Source organism: Hemiscyllium ocellatum, chromosome 7 (assembly GCF_020745735.1).
Source record: "Hemiscyllium ocellatum isolate sHemOce1 chromosome 7, sHemOce1.pat.X.cur, whole genome shotgun sequence".
NCBI classification, from domain to species: Eukaryota; Metazoa; Chordata; class Chondrichthyes; order Orectolobiformes; family Hemiscylliidae; genus Hemiscyllium; species Hemiscyllium ocellatum.
Genome location: NC_083407.1, coordinates 115390918 through 115415246, shown reverse-complemented (window position 1 = coordinate 115415246; position 24329 = coordinate 115390918). Strand labels below are relative to the sequence as shown.

Here is a 24329-nt window from a genome sequence, read left to right as displayed (position 1 = left end):
CTCAATTCCATTTCTTACACGGCAACCCGTCCACTCTGCCTGACTTCTTAATATTGACATGTATCCATGGACTAGTAAAAAGTGAGGTCTGCAGATGCTGGAGATCAGAGCTGAAAATGTGTTGCTGGAAAAGCGCAGCAGGTCAGGCAGCATCCAAGGAGCAGGAAATTCGACGTTTTGGGCATAAGCCTGATGAAGGGCTTTTGCCCGAAACGTCGAATTTCCTGTTCCTTGGATGCTGCCTGACCTGCTGCGCTTTTCCAGCAACACATTTTCAGCATGTATCCATGCACATTTAGTTCCCAGTTTGATTCCTCCTGCAGCCACATCTCTGTGTTACCCACACCTGCCAATTTCAACCTGTGCTACCAATTCATTTACTAGTTTAAAAGTATAAACTCTCCTTATTTTCCCCTTATTTCCTAGGATCCTGACCTTTTTCCATACTCTCTACCACCCATTATTTGCCCTGGGAATTTTGCCAGCCTTTCCTGTGCTCTCCCCTGTAACTCTTGCTGGCAGGGGCGGGGCTCACGTTCTGGTTACCATGGAGATGCGGCCTACTGCCGTTGGCGCAGGTTTGGAGCCTGCGCGTTTCCTGGAGAGTGCGCCGCTGGCTGTCAACGGGCGACATCATCCAGCATGGAAAGCAGAGCGTTCAGGAACCCGTACCCCGACTATGAAGGGCCGGCCTCGACTCAGAGGCTGTTCGACTCTGCCGGGAATGTGAGTGAGACCTCAGGGAGACACACACTGACCCCGGGGGGGGTGGGGGCAATGAGAGAGACACACACTGACCCCGGGGGGGGGGTGGGGGCAATGAGAGAGACACACACTGACCCCGGGGGGGGGGGGGCAATGAGACACACACTGAACCCAGGGGGGGTGGGGGGAAATGCGAGACACACACACACTGACCCTGGGGGGTGGGGGCGATGAGACACACACACACACACACTGACCCTGGGGGTGGGGGGAAATGAGAGACACACACATGACCTGTGGGGGAGGGGGAAATGAGGGTGGAGTGGAATGAGAGACAAACACACTAACCCAGAGGGTGGGGGGAAATGAGAGAGACACACACACACACACTGACCCTGAGGGTAGGGGTAGAGTGAGGGACAAGCAGTGATTCCAGGGAGAGGTGGAAAATGAGGGACATATGCTCATTCCTGGTGAAGCTGGACTGGAATTCTGTCTGACCCGAATGTGAGAGGAATAGGAGATTCATTCAGCCAAGGCTAGAGTGATTGAGACAGAATGGCTGCAGGATTGAGGCCAGTTATACACTTGACTTGGCTAAACTCTGGTGTGCAAGGTGGACAGGAACTGCTTTGGAGTGTGTTTGGAAACTGTTTATTGGAGGAGCAGGAGTAGAATATTTAGCTCATTGAGTCTGCTTCATTCGATATCATGGATGATTATCTGCCTTAAGGCCATATTTCAAAGCTATTCCCTTAGCCCTTGATATCGTTACTAGAAATCTATCAATTTCTGTCTTGAATTTATTCAATGGCTGAGACTCCGCATACTCTGGGTTATGAATTCCAAAAATTCACCTTCCTCTGAAGAAATTCCTCTTTATCGAAGTTCTAAATGTCCTACACCTTCTTCTGAATCTGTACCCCCTCGTTCGAGACATCACGGCAAGGGAAAACATCCTTTCTATATCTGTCTAACTTCTACAAAATTTTGAGGGACTCCTTGAGAAAACCTCTCAGTCTTCTAAACTCCGGGAAATACAGGTCCAGCCGCCTCAATCTTTTCTCATAGGATAGTCTCAGCATTCAGTCTTATAAACCTTTTCTGCACTCCCTCTATGGCAAGTATATCCTTCCTTAGGCAAGCAGACCAAAACTGTACCCACCACTTTAGGTGTGGTCTCACCCATGTTCGATACAAATGAAGCAAGAAGACTTTGCTCTTGTGCTAAAATCCTCATGTGATAAAAGCCAACTTACTGTTTACATCGCAAATAGATTACAGCATGTCAGTTCTCAGTGACTCATGAACAAGGACACTCAGGTTCCTTTGGTCAACACTTTCCAATCTCTGTCCATTGAAGAAGTACTCTGTACGTTTGTTTCTCATAGCAAATTGGATAAGCTCATACTTGTCCACATTATATCCTGTCTGCCATACACTTAGACACTCTTTCAGTTTGTCTAAATCCCCCTTTGCTTTCTCCGCATAATTCACATTCCCACCAAGTATAGAGATTTATAAAATCATGAGGGGCATTGAAAGGGTAAATGGACAAAGTCTTTTCTCTGCGTCGGGGGAATTCAGAACTAGAGGGCACAGGTTTAAAGTGAGAGGGGAAAGATTTAAAAGGGACCTAAGGGGCAACTTTTTCACACAAAGGGTGGCGTGTGTACTGAATGAGCTGCCAGAGGGAGTGGTGGAGGCAAGTATAATTACAACATTTAAAAGCATCTGGATGGGTACATAAATAAAAATGGTTTTGAGGGATATGGGCAAAATGCTGGCAAATGGGCCTAGATTAATTTATGATATCTGGTCTGCATGGATGCGTTGGACCAAAAGGTCTGTTTCTGTGCTGTACATCTCTGTAACTCTAAGTTTAACCTCATGTGCAATCACCCGGAGAAGAAGGGTTTCCTCCCTTGCATTGCCAGCAGTGGTAGTAGAGTCAGAGACATTAGGGACATTTAAGTGACTGCTGCTCAAGCACATAAATGGCAGTAAATTGAGGGGTGTGTAGTTTAGGTTGATCTTAGATTAAGATAAATGCTCAGCACAACATCGTGGGCTGAAGGGCCTGGACTGTGCTGTACTGTTCTGTGGTCTATGCAAAGTTGGAAATATCTCAACTGATCCCGACATTTCCATATTGATGCGGATTATGGACAGCCAAGGTCAAAACATTGATCTTTGGGATACTCCACTGTTCCACAGATTGCCTACCTGAGAATGACCCATTTATTCCTACACTGTGCTTTCAATCCTGAATTTATGTTAGTACATTACCCCCAATCCCATGTATTTACTAACATCCTGTGTAGGACTTTTTCAAAAGCCTGGTGAAACCTTTCAAGTGTGTGGCAGGTTAGCGATCTGAGTATTTACAGCACCACAGTGTTGTAGTAACAGATATTAACCAACTGGCAGTGGGTGGGTGGGTGGGTAGGTGTTCAGGAAAGGGGTATTAATTGGCTTAAGTATTGGTTTAGCTCAGTTGGCTAGACAGCTGGTTTGTAATACAGATCGACTCCAACAATGAATTCAGTGCCTGCACCAGCTGAACTCACCAAGAAGGGTTCTCCTTGCCCTCTCTCGTTGCCTGAGACATGGTGACCTACAGATTAATACACCACTAGTCTCTTTCTTAATGAGAGAGTAGCCTTGTGATCTGGTAAGAATACAGCAACTTTATCTTTTACAAATTGGCTTGAGCTGGCAGCAACTAATTCAGAACTTTGACGTTGCAGAAGAGAAGGGATTTGGTGTCCTCACTTTTTCTCTCCCAGGCCCGCTTTTCAACGTTTGGAGCTGGGGGATCCTATGAACATCACTGGGTTTCATCAGTTTCTCACTCTTCCAGGTATATTCCTGATAGTACAATACTTGCCTGATTCTCAGCCAACTTTACATGCAACAGTTTAGATATTCCTCTACCTCAAGTCCTCTGCATCTGCGGAGCTGCCATTTCTGTATCAGAACAGTCCTGACCCTTCAAATGCCTAAAACCTTCAACTTTCCATTTCACTTGCAGTTGCCACTTGCTGCCTCACAACACTAACTTTTTTATTTCTGGCTCTGAACACCCAACTCCAGCTTTTAATGCCAATGCCTTAATTTTATCACTTTTTAACTTGTCACACTCAACTAAGTGTTTCTGTGTTTTTTTTCAGGCTCGTGGTTATTTTATTTTCCAGAAATGTTGTTTATTCATAAAATTTATGAAGAAAATATAGATGACAAAATATTTGAATACTTGAATATTGCAATTTATGCAAGAAAATCTAACTTGACCCCTAGAGCATGGTCCACCAAATGTGATTGTAAAAGACTTTATATCTCCAAACCGGGAGTAGGCCGTTGAGTCCCAAAAGCTTGCTCCACCATTCAATAATCCTTGTTTCTCCGACCAATCAAGAATCTACCTGTCTCAGCCTTAACTATACACAAGGACTCTACCCTCTCAGCTCTCTGTGTCAAGGAGTTCCAAAGACACAACTCACTAAGAGAAGAAATTCCTCCTCAACTCAGTCTTAAATTGGCACCCCTTAATTCTGAGACACTGCCCTCTGTTCCATGATGGAAAACATCCTCTTAGCATCTACCCTGTCAAACCCCTTAAGAATCTCGCATGTTTCAATGAGATCACCTGTCATTCTTCTAAACTGCAGTGAGTAGAGCCCCAACTTGTTTAACCTTTGCTCATAAGATAGGTTCTCCAGGATGATGCCTGGTATGTACTATCTGAAGTGCCTCCAATGAAGAAATATCTTTTCTTAGATAAGGGGATCAAAACTGCATGTGCAATACACCAAATGTGGTCTCACAAGCATCTTGTACAGTTGCATTAAGACTTCCCTACTCTTATGCTCCAACCCCTTGAAATAAGGGCCAACATTCGATTAGCCTTCCTGATTAACTGCTGTACCATTGCTAGCATTCTGTATTTCATGCACAAAAACCCGATATCCCTTTATGTTGCAGTTTCCTGCAGTTTTTCTCTATTTAAATAATACTATTCTTTTGTTCTCCCTTCCAAAGTGAACAATTTCACACTTTCCCACATTGTACTCCATTTGCCAACTTTTGACCCACTTACTTACTTTACTTATTAATATCTCTCTGTAAACTGTTTGTATCCCCCTTGCAACCTGCCTTTATAACTACTTTTGTGTTGTCTGCAAACATGGCTATGGTACATTTGCTTCCTTCCTCCAAGTCATTAATATATGTTCGTAAACAGTTGCAGAAACAGCACTGATCTCTATTGAACCCCACTGGTCTCAGGTTACGAACCTGATATGGAAAAGATTGTTGTCCCTACTGGCTGTTTCCTACCCATGAGCCAATTCTCAATCCACACACAACCTCCAATATCGTGAGTTCTTATGACATAACCTTTTGTGAGGTACAGGTAGTTCTTCTATAATGCAATGGTTGCGTTATTGTGCAACCCCATGTTTGAATAATAAATACTTACCTCATAAATCAACCAAGTGAAGGATGAACAGGAGTAGAACCGGACACGGGGAACTGCTGGGTAAGTGAGCTAATATATTCAGTCAGTGGCTAAACCCAAAACACTACATGTGTAGTGTCTCCCACCCGTCGTCCTCTTCTAACCAGAAGAAAGACTGTGTGGAGGATTGATAAGATAAGGCTGTATTTTTTTTAATCCCTTTTGGCAATTCAGAGCAGAGGGGATGGAGGCTAGGGCAGTTGCATGCTCCTTCTGCAGGATGTGGGTGGTAAGGGTCACCACCAGTCTCCTTGCTGACTTCACCTGCAAGAAGTGAACCCAACTCCAGCTCCTCACAGACCACATTAGGGAGCTGGAGCTGGATGAACTTGGGATCATTTGGGAGGCTGGGGAGTTATAGGGAGGTTATCACATCTAATTTACAGATAAAGGTCGCTGGGTGACCGTCAGGAGAGCAAAAGGGAATAGGCAGTCAGTGCAGAGATCCCCTGTGGCCATTCCCCTCCCTAAGTATACTGTTTTAGATTCTTTTGGTGGGGAGGGGGACTTACCAGGGGAAAGCCACAGCAGCCAGATCTGTGTCTCAGAAGGGAAGGGGGAAGAATGGGAGAGCGATAGTGAGACGAGTTTCAATGATTAGAGGAACACACAGGGAATTCTGTGATCAAGAACAAGATTCATGGATGGTATGTTGCTTCCTGGATGCCAGGGTCAGGGAAGTCTTCGATCAAGTCTACAGGATTGTTAAGGGGGAGGGTGAGCAGCCAGAAGTTGTGGTACACATTAGTACCAATGACATAGGTAGTAAAAGGGATGAGGACCTGAAAAGTGAATACAGGGAGTTAGGTTGGAAGCTAAAAGGTAGGACGAGCAGAGTAGTAATGTCAGGATTGCTGCCAGTGCGACAGGCTAGTGTGGCTCGGAACAGAGAGTGCATACAGCTGAATACATGACTACAGAGCTGGTGTAGGAGGGAGGGCTTCAGATATGTGAATCACTAGGATACCTTCTAGAAAGGGTGGAACCAGTACTAGGGGATGGGAACTGGAGTTATGGATCAGAGGATGGGGTAACTGGTGAATAGGCAAATACAGCTTGCAGAGTGTCTGTGAGGAAGGAGAGGCAGTTGATAGGGCAAAGTTGTAGTCAGTGTGATGGGTTGAAGTATGTCTATTTTAATGCAAAACGTGTAAGGGGTAAGGGTGATAAACCTAGAGCATGGATCACTACTTGTAGCTCTGATGTTGTGGCCATTACGGAGACTTGGATATTACAGGGGCAGGAATGGTTGTTGGATGTTCCGGTTGTTTCAAATGGAATAAGGAGGGAGGTAAAAGATGTGGGAGAGTGGCATTGCTAATAAGGGACAGTATAACAGCTGTAGAAAGGGAGGTCATCGAGGAGGGTTTGGCTACTAAGTCATTGTGGGTGCAAGTCAGAAACAAGAACAGAGCAGTCTCTTTGCTCGGAGGTTTCTACAGACCCCCCAGTAGCAACAGAGAGACAGAGAAGCAGATTGGAAGACAGATTTTGGAAAGGTGCAGAAGTAACGGGTTGGTTGTCATGGGTGACTTCGACTTCCCTAATATAGGTTGGAACCTCCTTGGTGCAATTAGTTTGGATGGAGTAGACTTTGTCAATGTTTGCCCAGGAAGGGATTCCTGACTTGATACGTAGATAGGCTGACTAGAGGGAAGGCCATGTTTGATATGATGCTTGGCAACGAACAAGGTCAGGTGTCCATTTTCTCAGTAGAAGAGCATTTCGGCAACAGTGATCACAACTCCTTTACCTCTACTATAGTCTTGCAGAGGGACAAGCGCAGACAATGTGGGGAAATATTTAATTGGGGGAAGGGGAATTAGACAGGAACAATGGAGCATAAATTGGAAAGAGACATTCTTAGGGAAATGCACAACAGAAATGTGGAGGTTGTTCAGGGAGCACTTGCTGCGAGTGCTGGATAGGTTTGTCCCACTGAGGCAAGGAAGGGATGGTAGGGTGAAGGAACCTTGGCTGATGAGATGTGGAAGACCTAGTCAAGAGGAAGAAGGAAGCTTACTTAAGGTTGAGGAAGCAAGGATCAGACAGGGCTCTAGAGGGTTACAAGGTAGCCAGGAAAGAACTGGTGGGCAGCACGGTGGCACAGTGGTTAGCACTGCTGCCTCACAGCGCCAGAGACCCGGGTTCAGTTCTGGCCTCAGGCAACTGTCTGTGTGGAGTTTGCACATTCTCCCCTTGTCTGTGTGGGTTTCCTCCAAGTGCTCCGGTTTCCTTCCACAGTTCAAAAATGTGCAGGTTAGGTGAATTGGCCACGCTAAATTACCCGTAGTGTTAGGTGAAGGGGTAAGTGTAGGGGAATGGGTCTGGGTGGATTGCTCTTTGGCGGGTCGGTGTGGATTTGTTGGGCCGAAGGGCCTGTTTGCACACCAAGTAATCTAATTTAATGGACTTGGAAGAACTAGAAGGTAGCATGAAAAAGCCTTGGTGGGTAAGATTAAGGAAAACTCTAAAGCGTTCTACACTTATGTGAGAAACAAGAGGGCGGCCAGAGTGAGGGGTAGGTCCGATCAGGGATAGTGGAGGGCACATGTGCCTGGAGTTGGAGGAGGTAAGGGAGGTCCTCAATGAATATTTTGCTTCAGTATTCACTCGTGAGAGGGACCTTGTCATTTGTGAGGACAGGCTGATAGACTCAACAGGTTGATTTTAAGAAGGAGGATGTGCTGGAAATTTTCAAAAAATATGAGGGTAGATAAGTCCCCTAGGCCAGATGGGATATACCCAAGGTTACTACAGGAAGTGAGGGAGGAGATTGCTGAGCCTTTGGCTATGATCTTTGCATCCTCACTGTCCACTGGAGTAATACCAGATGATTGGAATGTGACACGTGTTATTCCCTTGTTTAAGAATAGGGATAATCTTGGGAATTACAGGCTCATCAGTCTTAGGTCACTGGTGAGCAAATTATTGAAGAGGATTCTGAGAGGCAGGTTTTATGATTAGTTGGAAAATCAAAGCTTGAAAGAGATAGTCAGCATGGCTTTGTGAGGTCCAGGTTATGCCACACAAGCCTTATTGAATTCCTTGAGGATGTGACAAAGTAACGAATGAAGGTAGAGCAGGATATGTGATGTACATGGATTTTAGCAGGACATTTGATGAGGTTCCCCATAGTAGACTCATTCAGAAAGTAAAGAGACATGGGAATAAAGGAAATTTGGCTCTCTGGGTACAGAATTGGCTGACCCATAAGAGACGGAGGGTGGTAGTTGATAGAAAGTATTTAGCCTGGAGCTCGGTGACCAGTGTTGTTCCATCTGCTCTTTGTGATTTTTTAAAAATGAATTTAACGAGGAAATGGAAGGGTTGGTTGGTAAGTTTGCCAGTAACATGAAGGTTGATGAAGTTGAGGATAGCGTGGAGGGCTGTTGTAGGTTGCAATGGGACATTGACAGGATGCAGAGCTGGGCTGAGAAGTGGCAGATTGAGTTCAACCTGGAAAAGTGTGAAATGAATCATTTTGGAAGGTCAAATTTGAATGCAGAGTATAGGGTTAAAGGCAGTGTGGAGGAACAGAGGGATCTTGGGGTCCATGTCTTTAGATCCCTCAAAGTTGCCACCCAAGTTGATAGGGTTGTTAAGAGTTCAAAGTTTGGGAGAAGATTTGTAGCTCGGGTGCTCGTTGTTTGTGGTTCTGTTCGCCGAGCTGGGAATTTGTGTTGCAGATGTTGCGGCCCCTGTCTAGGTGACATCCTCAGTACTTGGGAGCTTCCTGTGAAGCGCTTCACCGGAGGCTCCCAAGCACTGAGGATGTCACCTAGACAGGGGACGAAACTTCTGCAACACAAATTCCCAGCTCAGCGAACAGAACCACAACAACGAGCAATCAAATTACAAATCTTTTCCCAAACTTTGAACACCTACGGGCGAGAGTCGCTAAGACAAGCCAGGAAATGGGAATCCTGTGCCAACCGCCTAAAGATCACTGAAGCGCTTCACAGGAGGTTCCCAAGCACTGAGGATGTCACCAAGACAGGGGACGAAATGTCTGCAACACAAATTCCCAGCTCGGCGAACAGAACCACAACAGGGTTGTTAAGAAGACATATGGAGTGTTGGCTTTCATTAGTGGGTATTGAGTTACGAGCTGCGAGGTTATGCTGCAGCTCTATAAAGCCCTGGGAAGAACACACTTGGAATATTGAGTTCATTTCTGGACGGGTCATTATAGGAACGTTGTGGAAGCTTTCAAGAGGGTGCAGAGAAGATTTACCAGGATGCTGCCTGGACTGGAGAGCGTGTCTTATGAAGAACGGTTGAGGGAGCTAGGGCTTTTCTTATTGGAGCGAAGAAGGATGAGAAGTGACTTCATAGAGGTGTATAAGATGATGAGAGTCATAGATAGAGTGGATAGCCAGAGACTTTTTCCCATGACAGAAATGGCTATCATGAAGGAGCATAATTTTAAGGTAATTGGAGGAACATTTAGGAGGGATATTAGAGGTAGGTTCTTTACACAGAGAGTGATGGGTTCATGGAACGTGCCAACAGTGATGGTAGAGTCAGATACATTAGGATATGGATGATAACAAACTGTAGAGTATGTACATTAGTTTGATCTCAGAATTGGATAAAAAGTTGACATAATATTGAGGGCCGAAGGGCTTGTTTTATTTTCTGTGTTGTATAGAAAAATCGCACTTTAGAAACTGTGTCCTAATTCGTCAATCGCATAATAGCGAATTTGTGTTAATGAAACACACTTTATAGCAGAACAACCTGTACCTGTTAATCCTTCTGGAATCCAAATGCAACTCATCTACTAGTTCCTCTCTATCCACTCTGGTTTCTCAAAAAACTATCATAGATTAATCAGACACAATTTCCCTTTCATCAAACTGCTGCTATTACTTCCTTAATAATTGATTCTCGTGCTTTTCCAACAATTAATGTTCAACACTTGGTTTATAGTTCTCTCCATTTTGCCTCCTTCCTTTTTGAATAGGGGTGTCACATTGATAGTTTTCCAATCCTCTGGTACTTCTCAGGAATCCAAGTATTTTTGGAAAATGCAACCATTATCTCTGTAGTTACCTCTGTTAGGATCCTTGAACGCAAGCCATAAGGGCCAGGGCACTTATCTGCTTTTAGTCACATTAGAGTTTCTAACACTACATCTCTAGTGATGGTGATAGTTCTTAATTCCTCCCTGTATTCATTAGTATTAATGGAATATTTGAAAGTGTCTTCCACTGTAAAGACTAATTATAATATCTAAGGGAAAAGATATTTTGAACTAATTGGTCTTTAAAAGGATCCCTACTGTAGCAAAACTGTTTTTCTAAAATTATTAGTGTAAAATTTGATGGAGGGGTAGAAATGGAATGATAAAAATTGAAGTTGAAGTTGGCTCAAAGTTGCATGTTCTTTAAAAATTATAGTTAACAATGATCTCTGTGAAATCCCTACAATAAGTCAGCAAGAATGCCTCTTGTTCTGAAATATGTGGTTTCTGGCATTCAGAGTACAGTCCTTTCTGCTGTAAAGCGGTAGTTGTGTTCTTGTGCGACCTTGCACTATATAAAAATTGTGCAATAAAAGTACACTTAACGAGTTAGGGATGGAATCGCGTAATAGTTAATGCACATATACGAAAGTTCATGTTTCACAAACAGCATTCACCTATTCATCAATCGCGTCACAGCCAATTCGTGTTGATAAAACACACCTAATCACAGAAAGGACTGTACTGGTGTGTGATCTATATTCAGTTATTTTTAACTTGTAAGGTTGACTTGTCACTTTCACTTGATGCTTCTGTACACATTTGTATCTTGTAAATAGTTTGAGGTAAATTAATATTTTAATTCATACCCTGGTACTATTCTCAGACAGACAGATAGCAAGCGGGACAGAACACCAACGCTTCACCGGGATATCACTGATGTTACCTATCATGGTAACGAAACGTCTGAGAACAAATGTACCAGCTCAGCCAGCAAACTTACAACAAACTGTCCTCAAGAGAATGTTGATTGATGATAGTATGTCAGCAGGTTGCCCAGCTAATGCAGACTTATAGCCATCATGTCGTTGTCCACGAACTGAAAATAGTCACTGATGTTGTGAATGTGCAAAAGGCAGCAGGAGCTGAGAATTGTGTGCATAGGTTCTATGTGTGTTTTTATTTCTATTGATTGTGGCTAAAAATGGAGGAACAGCTAACTTTCTTAATGTTTTATAGTTAACCAGTGACTTCATTCAACAACTGCAGAGCAAGATCAGTGAATTGTTGCAGCAGATGGAAAATGGGTTGATAAAGGGCGATGAAACAGACTGCACCAGCTACACTGGATGGGCAGGTACTCTTAGCATTGCAAAACTAAGAAACAATTTCTGTGCACCCATAAACTATCATGATTACAGCTTGTGTATTTGAATACTGAAAATTACTTGTTTGAGGCCATCCAGATAACAATTGAACATTTTCTGATTGAGAATAAAACTAAGGTGACAAGTTTGATCTTTCTATTTGGTAAAAATTTTACAAATAGAGTCTTCACGCACTCAGCGGATTCTTAAAATGAAAAGTAATTCAGGCCACACCAATCACTACAAAAAATATTTTAGTTGATTTATATGCTCTTCCTCCTCTGTGCTCCCTCACTTTGTTAAAATTAAGTCTTGCTGTACTGTCACTATCTCTCACTTGTCTTTACTCAGGGCTTTAAATCCTTCAAAAACCCTTCCCACCTCCATTGTTTTCTTCTTACTGCTTTCTGAAACCCAAGTTTTGGGTAACCTGGTGAACACACCTGATTGCCCTTGCCTTATAACCCTGATAGTTTTGCGTATTCTGGGTTTTGACTCCAGAACTACGTGAGGAGAAAAGATATTTTCAACCAAACTGTATAAAATAATGTAAGCAAGTGTCTGGTTATGGTTCTGACTGAAGGTAGATTAAAGCAATGTAGAATTTGAGAAAATGACTGAAACAGGGATTGAGATGAGTACTGATAATGCCACACTGAGATCTGTCAATTCTGACCTATGAAGAATTAATATTTGTATAACATGAGAGAACATTTGACACAACAAAACAAGAGAAAATATGGGGAAATAAAGGCTAGCTCTAAAGAACTGAAAATGTGTTGCTGGAAAAGCGCAACAGGTCAGGCAGCATAAGCCCAAAACGTCGATTTTCCTGCTCCTTGGATGCTGTCTGATCTGCTGCGCTTCTCCAGCAACACGTTTTCAGCTCTGATCTCTAGCATCTGCAGTCCTCACTTTCTCCTGGCTCTAAAGAACACAAGGGAAAGTTAGACATTGATGAACGTCATCAGAATGCTGTGTGCAAAATTCAGCTTGATCGTGCAAATTTTCCAGAATTGATTTTTAGATGAAATATATTTGTTTAGGAACACAGAAATGTAGCCTGACCTAAGTTGCTGTTGCATAGGTGTTTTACAGGAGTTGCTGATTTTGGGAATTATCTGTGTAAGGGCAGTAGGAGTGATGGGACTGAGAATTGGCGAGACTTGATAGAACATGTTGGAAGGTGCAGTATAGTCTGGTGTTGTTAACTGTTTTGGTCATTGATATTTGCAGTAGATTTCAGATAACCTCAACGGTTGTGGCAGGATGGCCCCTGATTTGTCCTTATTGCATAACCTGTATTTCTGATAACCTTGAAATTGCTTTGTGATGACGTTAATCAATGGCTATTGACTAAACTGGTAATGCACTAGAGTAACAGCCTTCAGAGAAGTGACCTTGAGTATACAGGTTAAAATTACTTACTGTGCCAATTTAATTTCCTATATTCTAGATTAGGAATTGTTTGTTATCAGCAAACTTGTTCAAGTTCAGTTCACACGCAGAAACACTGAATGAATTAATCTCACTGATGTTTTAATCGCTCAGCAGTTCTGTGCTTATTATGTAGTAGAACATAGAACAGTACAGCACAGTACAGGCCCTTCAGCACACTATGTTGTGCCGAGCATTTATCTTAATCTAAGATCAATCTAGCCCACATACCCCACAATTTACTGTCGTCCATGTTTGCTTGTCCAGCAGTTGCTTAAATGTGCCCAGTGTCTCTGACAATGTATTTCATGAGCTCACCACTCTCTGCGTAAAGAATCTATCTCTGACATCTCCACTATACCTTCCTCCAATCACCTTAAAATTATGATCCTTAGAACATATGTTCTATGTTCTATATACCTTCCTCCAATCACCTTAAAATTATGATCCTTCTTGACACCCATTTCTGCCCTGGGGAAAAGTCTGGCTATCTACTGTATCTATGCCTTTCATTACCTTGTACACCTCTATAAAGTCACCTCTCTTCCTCCTTCTCTCCTGTGTGAAAGCCCTAGCTCACTCAACCTCTCTTCATAAGACAAGTCCTCCAATCCAGGCAGCACTCTGGTGAATCTCTTCTGCACTCTCTCTAAAGCATCTACATCCTTCCTTTAATGAGGTGACCAGAACTGGACACAATATTCCAAGTGTAGTCTAACCAGGGTTTTATAGAGCTGCAGCAAAACCTTGCAGCTCTTAAATTCAGTCCCCCTGTTAATGAAAGCCAAAACACCTTTTTAAGCCTTTTTAACGACTTTATCAACTTGAGTGGCAACTTTGAGAGATCCACACTGCCAAGAATTCTGTCTTTAACCCTGTATTAGGCATTCAGATTGGACCTTCCAAAATTAATCACTCTGCATTTATCGAGGTTGAACTCCATCTGCCTCTTCTCAGCCTAGTTTTGCATCCTGTCAATATCTTGTTGTAGCCTACAACAGCCCTCAACACTATCTACAACACCTTTGTGTCGTCGGCCAACTTACTAACCCACCCTTCCACTTCCTCATCCAAGTCTTTTATAAAAACTACGAAGAGCAGAGGCCCAAGAACTGATCCCTGCAGGACACCACTGGTTACCAACCTCCAGGCAGAATATTTTCAATTCACTACTCCTCGCTGTCTTCTTTTGGCCAGCCAATATCATATCGAGACAACCAAATATCCCGTACCTCCTAACTTTCTGAATCAGCCTCCTATGGGGAACCTTATCAAATGCATTATTGAAATCTATATACACCACATTCACTACTCGACCTTTGTCATCTTGTCTCGTCACATCCTCAAAGAACTCAACAAGGCTTGAGAGGCATGACCTGCCCTTCTCAAAGCCATGCCAACCATCTCTAATCAAACTATGTTTTTCCAAATAGTCATAAATCTATTTTCTCAGAATCCTTTCCAGTACCTTGCTTACCACAGATGTAAGACTGACTGGTCTGTAAATCCCAGGGATTTCCCTATTCCCTTTCTTGAACAGAAGAGCAGCATTCACCTCCCTCCAATCATCTGGTACTACTCCCGTAGAGAGTGAGGATGCAAAGATCATCGCTGGAGGCGCAGCAATCTCATTCCTTGCTTCCCTTAGTAACCTTGGATTTTACTGGTGCAGCACTGGAGATGTATTTCTCTTGATGCTTCCCAGAATTTCCAGCACATCCACTTCCTAATATCAATCTGTTCAAGCCTATTAACTTGGTCCATGGTGTGCTCACTATCGACAAGGTCCCTCTCTCCAGTGAATACTGAAGCAAAAAACTCATTAGGGCCTCCCCTACCTCTTCAGACTCCAGGCACAACTATCCCTAACTGGCCCTACTCTCTCTCTGACCATCCTTTTATTCCTCACATATGTGTAGAACGCCTTTGGTTTTTCCCTAATCCTTCCTGCCAAGGCTTTTCTGTGCCCCCTTCAAGCTTTCCACAGTCCATTTTTGAATTCTTTCCTATTCTCTAAAGCTGTGCTAGATCCTTGCTTCATCAACTTCCTCGAGCTTCCTTGTTCCTCTTGATGAGAAGCTCCTCTGCTCTTGTCTTCCAAGGCTCCTTCACTTTAGCATTCTTTGCCTGTCTCTGTGGGACAAAGTTACCCGACACTCGCAATAAGTGCTCCTTAAACAGCCTTCACATTTCTGTCGTGCATTTCCCATAGACAGTTGTCCCCAATTTATACTCCATAGCTCCTGTCTGATGGCAATATAATTTCCCCTCCTCCAGTTAAATACCTTTCTCACACTCTGTTCATATCCTTCTCCGTGGCTTTGGTAAAGGTGAGGCAATTGTGGTCACTGTTACTGAAATGCTCTCCCAGTGAGAGATCTGACACCTGGCCTGGCTTGTTGCTTAGCACCAAATCCAAAATGGCCCCTTGCAGTCGGCTTATCTACATGTTAAGGATCCTTTCTGGACATACTGACAAATTGACTCCATGTAGACCATGTGCACTAATGACATGCCAATCAATATTGGGGAAGTTGAAGTCACCCATAACGGCACCTCTTACATCTGCACCTTTCCAAGATCTGCTGTCGAAACTGTTCTTTCATCTCTCTGCTGCTCTTGGGGGGTCTATAGAAAATACCCAGTAAAGTAACAGCTCCTTTCCTGTTACTGACTTCCGCCCATACTGACTTAGTAAACAAGCCTTCCTCAACCACCTCCTTTTCTGCAGCTGTGATGCACTCTTTAATTAACAATGCTACTCCCCTTCCTCCTTTACCCGCTCCCTGTTCTTTCTAAAAGATCTAAACCCTAGCAACTGTGAAGTCCATGTATCCATTATGGCCATAGCATCGTCATTCCAAGTACTGATCCATGCTGTAAGTTCATCATTCTTATTCCTGACACATTGAAAGAGACACACTTTAACCCACCCCTTTGCCCTATCAACTGAGTATCCTTTCTGACCATAATTGTTGTAATAACATGTGACTCCTTGACTAAATCTTTTAGTAAAAGCATAAAACATCTACAGAAACAGCTGGAAAACAGAATTCAACAAACTCTGTTATTTAAGCAAGTTTTACTTTCAGTTTGTTTTGAAGTGTGCTTATTTGTAATTGTTGGGAGACATGGTAGTTCCAATTGCCAGTAACCAATTTGAGAAGGAAATCTCACTGCCTGTAAGGGTAGTAGAGGCATAAACCCACATAATGCTTAAGAACTATTTAAATGTACACATGTGACACCAAGGTATGCAAGGACTATGGACCAAATGCTGGAAAATGGGATTAGATTAAGATTGTTGCTTTTGACTGGTGTGGATATGATAGGCTGAAGAGCTTTTCTCTGTGCTGTAAGTTTCAATGACTCTAAAATGGTCTCAAAAGCAGCAGTAAGATAGATGATGGTAAAATCTAGTTGCCGTTACTATAGGAAGGATGGAATTGAACTGGAAGGGATGCAGAAGATATTCAAAAGGATGTTGTCTGGGTTCGACATTTTTGCACTTACTGAAGAGAGATTGAATCAGCTCGAGTTTCAGAGCAGAGAAGGCTGATTGAGGTCGTAATTGAGGTGCCTAAGATTATGAGGGCCGTGGACTGGGTTAATATAAAGCAACAGTTCCCCTTAGTTGGTCAACTACAAAGGGTCTTAATTTCAAGGTTAAGGGCAGGAGATTTGGAGGCTTTTTGAGGAAAGAGTTTTTCACCAGAGAGTCATGAGTGTCTGAAATGCACTACCTGGAATGGCAGTAGAGCCACAACATCTCTCGACTATATAAAAAAATATGTGGATGACCACTTGAAATGCCATAATATTCAAGGCTATGAGCCAAGTACTGGGAAGTGCGAAAGTGTACATTGGTCAGCACTGACTTGATGGGCATCTTCTATGCTGTATGACTATAGATGTTGGTTGAGAAACAAGTATTGGCAAGGCCACCCTCTTCTTAAAATAATATTGCATTGTTCTCTTACATCCAACTGAAACATCTTAAAGATAACACTTCCTCCCAAAAATGTGCAGTACGAATGTTAGTCTGGACTGAAGAATCTGCCTTGAATCCATGAACACTTGACTCAGTGGCCAATGCACTGCCAACAGACGTTTTTCAAATATAAATCCTGCATAAAAGCTGACCTAGTCGGATGACACACGTCAAAGAGAGATCGCTGACAAACTCCAGTGGATATGTGTGTGCAAGAGCAGGTGGGCTGCAGAGGATGTGAGGATAATGCAGGGCAGGTGAACTGCAGTGGCTGTGTGAGGATGGTGCACAGCAGATAAATGTGGCAAACTGTGATAGCAGATCACCTGACAGAAGGAGCTGCAAGCACAAGCAGCTGTTAAGGAATAGTTTCAGTGGTAAGTAGAAGTACAACAATTTGACCATCCGTCTTGTACAGGTTCTGTGTTCTAGTCTTCAAATTACAGCTCATTGCATTCTCAATTAATTACATTCTCAATTACGTTCTCAATTAATACAAATAACAGCAATCGAATGACCTTTCAGATTGCAAACTTCCAGCTGGCCTACTCCAGCAGGCCATAACGTTTCCTTTATGGCACGACATTAAAGTTATAATCGTTTAAAACTGTAAGTTTCAGCCAGGGTTCAGTTGTTAGTATTCTCACCTGACTCTCAGGTTCAAGTAGTTATGCAAAAAGTCAAGACTACTACAGCAGTGCAGTGCTGCACTGTTCAATGGCATATGAAATAAAAGACCAGTTTGCCTCCATACCACCCCCACACACTTGCGTGTACACATACACACAAGACATAGCAAAAGCAGTGAGGATATTCCTAATGTCTTACATTTGCTTATCAATCAACCCAACAAACAAATCTACCCAAGATCATATTGCAGTTTCTGGGAGCTTGCTGTGTATAAACTGGTTACTACGTTTGCTGTCTTAACAAGGGTGACTTCACTTTAAAAAGGGATTTATTGATTGTGAAATGCAATGAACTTTGTGCTGGTCATGAAGACACCATATAAACATGTAATTTTAAAAATAGTAATTCCAAGATGGCCCAGTAAGTGCATCTCACGAATCGCCAAGTCATAAAAGCAAAAAAGGAGTAAGGCAGCTCCAAATATTTCCAGTCAATCTGGATTGATGATATGTCCAAACTGCAGCAGCTTCACAGATTTTTGTCTTTTAGTACATCACGCAAGTCTTGCTTAGAGCGAGTGATCTTTTGGTGGCCAAGGGAGTATGATATGATGCAAACGAGATCTTTTTTCTTTGCAGAAGTTATTAAGGGTGATCTGAAACAACATATAGCTACTTTATTAAAAAAGGGTTCCTGACTCCTGTCTTTCACCAGCTCAGCCAACAGTATCATTTGTCTGTAACCATGCATTTGTTTTCCATCAGGGATTGCTTTACTTTATCTGCATCTACACAATATTTATGGAGATCAGTCCTTCCTGCAGAAAGCTCTACAGTATATCAATAAGAGTCTGAAATGTCTCACTGGACGTGTAGTCACTTTCCTGTGTGGTGATGCAGGCCCACTGGCTATAGCTGCAGTCGTGCATCATAAGCTGCAACGAACTCAAGAATCAGACACTTACATCAATCAGTAAGTAAAATCAACTTGCCCTAATTATACTTTGATTTTGTTGGAGTGGGTTATCTCTCTAGCCTCACAAACACTGTTCTATCTTTATCTGTGCCATCCCTGTCAGTATTCAAATATTGTAGGTTTAAAATCATCATCTGCAGTTGAAATCTCTTCAAAGCTCTCCTTTGCCCAATCTCTGTAAGATCGTCCTGTCCTCGAACTCTTGTCCTATATGTATGTGTAGAACCGCAGGAGACGAATGAGGTCCTCAATGAATATTTCTCGTCTGTGTTTACTGTGTCGAAAGACATGGAGACTTGGCAACTTGGAGAAGTTAGTGGTGATATCTTGGGGACAGTCCATATTACAGTAAGGAGGTGTTCGATGTATTAGAATGGATAAATCTCCTGGTCCTGATATGTGCAAGAACACTGCAAGAGGCTAGAGAAGAAATTGTGGGTGATCTGGCTGATATTTTTGCATCATCGTGACCCTCAAGTGAGGTCCCGGAAGACTGGAGGGTAGTGAATATTGTAGTATTCAAGACGGGGTGCAAAAAAAACCCTGGAAACTGTAGACTGGTAAAGCTAACATTTGTGACAAGTAAGTTACTTGAGAAGATTCTGAGGGGTAAGATCTACATGCGTTTGGAAAGACACGGTTTGATTAGGAGTAGTCAGCGTGGCTTTGTGAGTGGCAGATCATGACTCACAAATTTGTTAAAGTTCTTTGCTGAAGTGACTAGGAAGGTTGATGAGGGTAGGTCAGTAGAAGTAGCAAAAATGGATTTCAGTAAGGCCTTTGATAAGGTTCCACATGGTAGGCTGCTCTGGAAGGTTGGATTTCATGGAATCCAGAGGGACCTGGCAAATTGGATACAGAATTGGCTTGAAAATCTCTGTGATGCTCCAGCTTTGGCCTCTTACCTTTGCACTTTATTGCTTCAGCATTGGTCTTCATCTACCTCAGCTCTAGGTTTCCCATCTTTTACCCTCTGTAAACTTTAACTCAGCCCAAACTTTGTTTCTATATCCTAATCCACAACAAATCTCAAGCAGCAACACCTGTGTTCAGCTTGGCTTCTGATCTGGAAATGTTTTTTTTTTAATTCTTATCCTTGTTTTCAAATTTATCCCCCTCAATTTCTTCAATACAATGTTAGACAACTATGCCTTCAACTGCTTTGACGCTAATTGCTGTAATTCCCAAGGTATAGTTCTCCACTTCTATTCCTTCATTTGTAGGTGCTCCTTAAAACCTACATTTTTAACCAAGCATTGGCCATATGTTCTCCCGTTGTGACTCAATACTATGTTTTGTTTGATGTTGCTCCTACACAGTGCCAGAGAAAACGCTCCCTATATTATACACAATGAGCTCAATTTAAATGGAAGTTGTTCTTTCTCCTTTGTGAGAGAAATGTGCTTTAGGTAAATGTCTTCATTGGAACCTTGAATAAATAGACAGGCTAAGTAGAAGACTTGCTCCCAAACAGCGATCAAAGTTTGTTCTGCGCACACAACGGATTTGATCTGGCTGCTCCTGAGAACTTCCCCGGGGTGGGTTTGAACCTACAGGAGTACTTAGAAATACTTTTGTCATCACAAAATCTTCTGAGTGTGACAAATATTTGCATTAGCAAAATATACTTTGTGCAGAATACTCTGACTAGACTTTATTTGTTAATGTATTTACTCAGGAGTGTCCTACTTATTTTAAGAGAACGGTACTGTCGTGAAATATAATGAAAATGTTTCTTTTTTTGTTGGAGACCATGGTGAACAATTGTAGGGATCATTCTAGCCGTCACCATTATCTGTTTGTTCTTGTGTCTATATTGGAAGTTGTTTATATATTAACCCAGTGTACACACTGAATTGGTTTTGATGAATTAAAGGCTGGAATTTTAAAAAGAAACTTATTTTGATCTCTGCACATATTGACTATTCAGTTACAACTGTTGCGTAGATTTGGTTAATCTTTCATAGCAGTGATGCCATGTGATTGGTTCAAAATTTTCTAATTTAATGAAGGGTCAAAACTGGCTTTGGTTTCTGAGAAACATCATTACCTTCAGTCTTCTACACACTACCTGCTCAGTCATTGCTCTTTTAGTCATGTGCAATTTGGAACAATCTACCATTTGCCCTGTTAGAGCAAAGAGTAATGGATCATTCTCAGTCAAAAGTAGTTCCTTCACACTCCCCCAACTCTCAATATATAAGGTCCACCAAGAAATAAAAAATTCCCTTGTCTGAGTTTACAGTGAGTAGATCACCTTATAGAGTGCAGCAGTGAGTTCCTCCAAACTTGAAAAGGTTCTGCAGAGTGAACAGAGGCTGAGTTTGTGCTTTTCACCTGGAAAAGAAATTGAGTTTTTTTTAAATTTCAAAACTATACTTTATTCATAAAATATCTTTACTTACATGCATAGTCCCTAAAGCAGTTCGATTATGTTTAGTAACATATGAAGAAACAAACAAACTTTGGACTTTGACTCTATCCCACAAACAAATCAAAGTTATTTCATAATTGTACAGTTGCTTCAACTGGCCTCCACACCCATAGTATTATTGGGCAAGGATCCCATTCCTCATCATCATTAAGCCAAGGGGAAGGCATTTTATTCTCATGCTTTCAAATTTTAAGAAAGAAATATGACTTTACCTCCCTGCTTTCAAAATTTGTATGTGCTTGTGGTGTGCATTTGAATCATCTAGCTTTGTGAAATGCAGGGATAGGGTAGGGGGATGGGTCTGCGTGGGATATTCTTTGGACGGTCAGTTGAGCCAAATGGCTTGTGTTTGCACTATAGGGATTCTGTGGTAAAAAGCAACAGTTTTAGAAAGAAATATGGAATATATAGTTAAAGAATGTCCATATCATGCTGACATGAAGAGCAAAAGGAGGAGTACTGTTTTTGATTTTGTATTTACATTTCAAATATTCATAATGTTTTCAAATTCATTTTGCAAATATTTTAGCTTCTACAATATATTTCTTACAGGCTTCTCCAACTACATCAATCTGTAGTGAAGCTGAATTCAAGACTGCCAGATGAAATGCTCTATGGGCGGATGGGCTATCTATATGCATTATCATTTGTGAATGATCAGTTTGGCACTGAAAAGATATCATTGCAGTACATGAAACAGGTAGTGTCTCTCTGTTTTAATTTGAATGTAAAAAATGTAAAAGTAAATAAAAATCTCTGCCTTCCTCATAAGATCTCTAAAAATTGAATTTCTGTAACCATTGTTTTCTGATGTTACACACAAGTTCATTTCAACATACAATGCCCACTAATAAATGCAAAAGCATCTAGCTTTTATCTGAAGTCTAATGTTCTAAATGCTATTTAAATTGTTACCTTCTCTTTGTTGTGATAAAGTACTGATAAAGCATTCCTCATTCGTTGTTCTGCAAAGTAATGGATGGTCAATAATAACCTGTTTGAAAATCTTCAATTGAAAATTTTCTTGGCTAACAATTGTTTGGACCATATTTCTTAGATATACTTTTTCAGAAGATTTATCAGTTCTCCAACCTTTGGATATTAAAAATCAACTTATATACCAAATACGTGAAGGTTTGTTGACAGAAGCAAGAAGAGTTTGTTGTCCTGTGGCCATAGATGTTTAAAAGTTTGATTGTTTTATAATCTGCCAAATATGGATTTCAGCAAGTACTTGGAAATGTGCAGACATCTTGAAGTTCATGATGCTGGAGGATGTTAGAGAGATTAGAAGAGGGGAGGCTGAAAGAATTTTGAAATTATAATTTTAAAAATCCAGATGGTGCTTAACCTATACGTCTCTAAACAGTGATAGGTAACTGGAGCTTGGTGCAAGTTAAGAAAGTGGGTAGCGAAAGTTTAGATGACCTTTGGCCCACAGAGGATGGAAGGTGATGTCTGGCCAGATGTGTGACAAACTGGTTGAGTCTAAAGTTTATCAAAAGTATTGATGAAAGATTCAGTACTGGAAGAACTCAAATCTGATCCGGTAAAGATAGACGATCTTATTAAAAACGTGCAGATGTGTTCAATCTCCTTTTGAAGACCAGATGGACCATGGTGAGACAAAGAGTCTACTTCATCCTGAGACAGCTACCGGTGGAGAATTCCAGTCAGTGATTAAGGGACAGAGTGTGTAATAGTTTCGTTGGGAGAAATGTTTTCTTGTCTGGATGTTGTGGCCACAGTTGTTAATAAGTACTTGTATTCATGCTTACCAATAAAAAAACTAAAACAAAACTATGATGAACAGTCAAGTTGCCAGAATATCAAATAAGTTAAAAGTAATAGTTGAAAAGAAGATTGCCGATATTTAAAATGGATACTGCCACTCACCTCTACCAGTTCACCTACATCCTGATTGGAAATTCCTTTCCCTCTCTAATTCATTACCATTGGACAATATCCTTAATACCCAGGCAGCCCCAGGGTGTGCAGCGCTGGGACTGCAGCAGTTCAAGAAGGCAGCTCACCACCTGATGGTCAGGGCAATTGTGGATCAGCAATAAAAACTGAAAGAACGGTGGATACTATAAATCAGAAACCAAAATAGAACTTGCTGGAACAGAAATCAGACTTAATGTTTCATTTGAGTGACCCTTCCTCAGCACTGTTCTGCTGAAGGGTCACTCAACTGAAACGTTAATTCTGATTTCTCTCCACAGATACTGCCAGACCTGCTGAGCTTTTCTAGCAATTTCCCATTTTGTTATGGATCAGGAATGCAAGCCTAGCCAGCAACACCAAACTCCCAAGATGAAGACCAATATTCAAAAGGCAGATGTTGGCAATTCTCACTTCCACCACCTCTAGCTCCAGCTTTGCTTGTTATCCTATTCCACAGGTAATTTATCACACTATTTTCTCACCACTATCGCTGTTGATGGGGTTTGAACTAATTTGACAGGAGAATGAGATACACAGTAGTGACGCAAAGATAAATATAAAAGAAAAACCAGGATCCTCTGTCAGGCAGAGCATATATAGTCAAATTAGAGGCTTAGAGAGCCATAGAATTTTTACAGCGTGGGAAGAGACCTTTTGGCCAATCTTGTCCGTACCAGTCATCAACTATCCATCTACTCGAATCCCATTTTTCAGCAATTTTCCCACAGCCTTGTATGCCATGGCATTTCAAACACTTATTATATGCAACTAAAATGTCTTGAGGGTTCCAACCTCTGAAGAACCTGAGGGGCAACGTCTTGATGCAAAGAGTAGTGCGTACATAGTAAGGGCTGCGAGAGAAAGTGGATGAGACAGGTACAATAGCAACATTTTAAGAAACATTTAGATAGGCACATAGATGGGAAGGGCTTCGAGGGATATGGACCAAATATGGGCAATTGCAATTAGCTGAGTGGGCACCATGGACCAGTTCGGGCCAAAGGGCCTGTTTCCATGCTGTACTACTCTGTGACTCTAGCATAGGAAATGAGAATAGGAAAGAACGTTTCCCCCATGGTGGGGGGAATCAATGGCAAGGGCACATCTAATTCAGGTTGAGGGCAGGAGGTTTTGAGGAGATGTGAGAAAAGACTTTTTCACCCAGACGGTTTTGGGAATCTGGAACTCACTGCTTGTAATGTTGAAGCATAAACCAACATAAACATTTCAGAAGTATTTAGATGTGCAGTTGTGATGTCAAGGCAGTCAAGGGTCTGGGCCAAGGGCTGGAAAATGGGATTAGAATATGTTGGTGCTTGTTTTTGAATAGCACGGATGTAATGGATCAAGGGGCT

General features: G+C 42.0%; 1 protein-coding gene across 1 annotated transcript in view; it reads left to right on the top strand.

The window, feature by feature from the left end:
• The first annotated feature begins 555 nt into the window (after positions 1 to 555).
• The window catches only part of lancl1 (LanC antibiotic synthetase component C-like 1 (bacterial)), a 42114-nt gene continuing 18340 nt past the window's right edge, over positions 556 to 24329 (top strand). The window contains exons 1-4 of the mRNA XM_060828109.1: positions 556 to 726; positions 11433 to 11550; positions 18383 to 18590; positions 21580 to 21727. Of these exons, the coding sequence (XP_060684092.1) occupies positions 643 to 726; positions 11433 to 11550; positions 18383 to 18590; positions 21580 to 21727 (558 nt within the window). The 5' untranslated portion in view covers positions 556 to 642. The remainder of the gene's footprint in view (positions 727 to 11432; positions 11551 to 18382; positions 18591 to 21579; positions 21728 to 24329) is intronic.